Source organism: Phaethon lepturus, unplaced genomic scaffold (genome assembly GCF_000687285.1).
Source record: "Phaethon lepturus isolate BGI_N335 unplaced genomic scaffold, ASM68728v1 scaffold5066, whole genome shotgun sequence".
NCBI lineage: Eukaryota > Metazoa > Chordata > Aves > Phaethontiformes > Phaethontidae > Phaethon > Phaethon lepturus.
The window spans coordinates 53,972-54,278 of record NW_010543951.1 but is presented as its reverse complement, the minus strand read 5'-3'; the positions used below and the strand labels follow the sequence as shown (position 1 = coordinate 54,278).

At 58.6% G+C, this 307-nt stretch overlaps 1 protein-coding gene across 1 annotated transcript in view; it reads left to right on the top strand.

Annotated features, from left to right (window-relative positions):
* Positions 1-263: 263 nt before the first annotated feature.
* EXO1 (exonuclease 1) overlaps positions 264-307 on the top strand; it is an 18,095-nt gene continuing 18,051 nt past the window's right edge. Inside the window, exon 1 of the mRNA XM_010288495.1 lies at positions 264-301. Within this exon, the coding sequence (XP_010286797.1) occupies positions 264-301 (38 nt within the window). The remainder of the gene's footprint in view (positions 302-307) is intronic.

Here is a 307-nt window from a genome sequence, read left to right as displayed (position 1 = left end):
CGTGCTGCGGGCCCGCCGGCGGTGGGGAGCTCCGTCCCCGCGGGCTGCACGCACCGCCGGCTTAAAAGTTTTGCATCTCTTTGGACGGCGGAAAGGAGCTCCGGCTGCGCACGGCTCACGGTGGCACTCGCAGGAGCTTCTCGTAGTTCTCTGGTTCAGCCCGGCACCCTGTTTTCAACCTGACCTGGTGTTCCTTGTGCAAAGATCGACGCTCAACTTTGTGCTCACCTTTTCCTTTTCCCGACTGCAGTTTAAGCAACATCATGGGGATTCAGGGCTTACTGCAATTTATCAAGGAGGCTGCTGA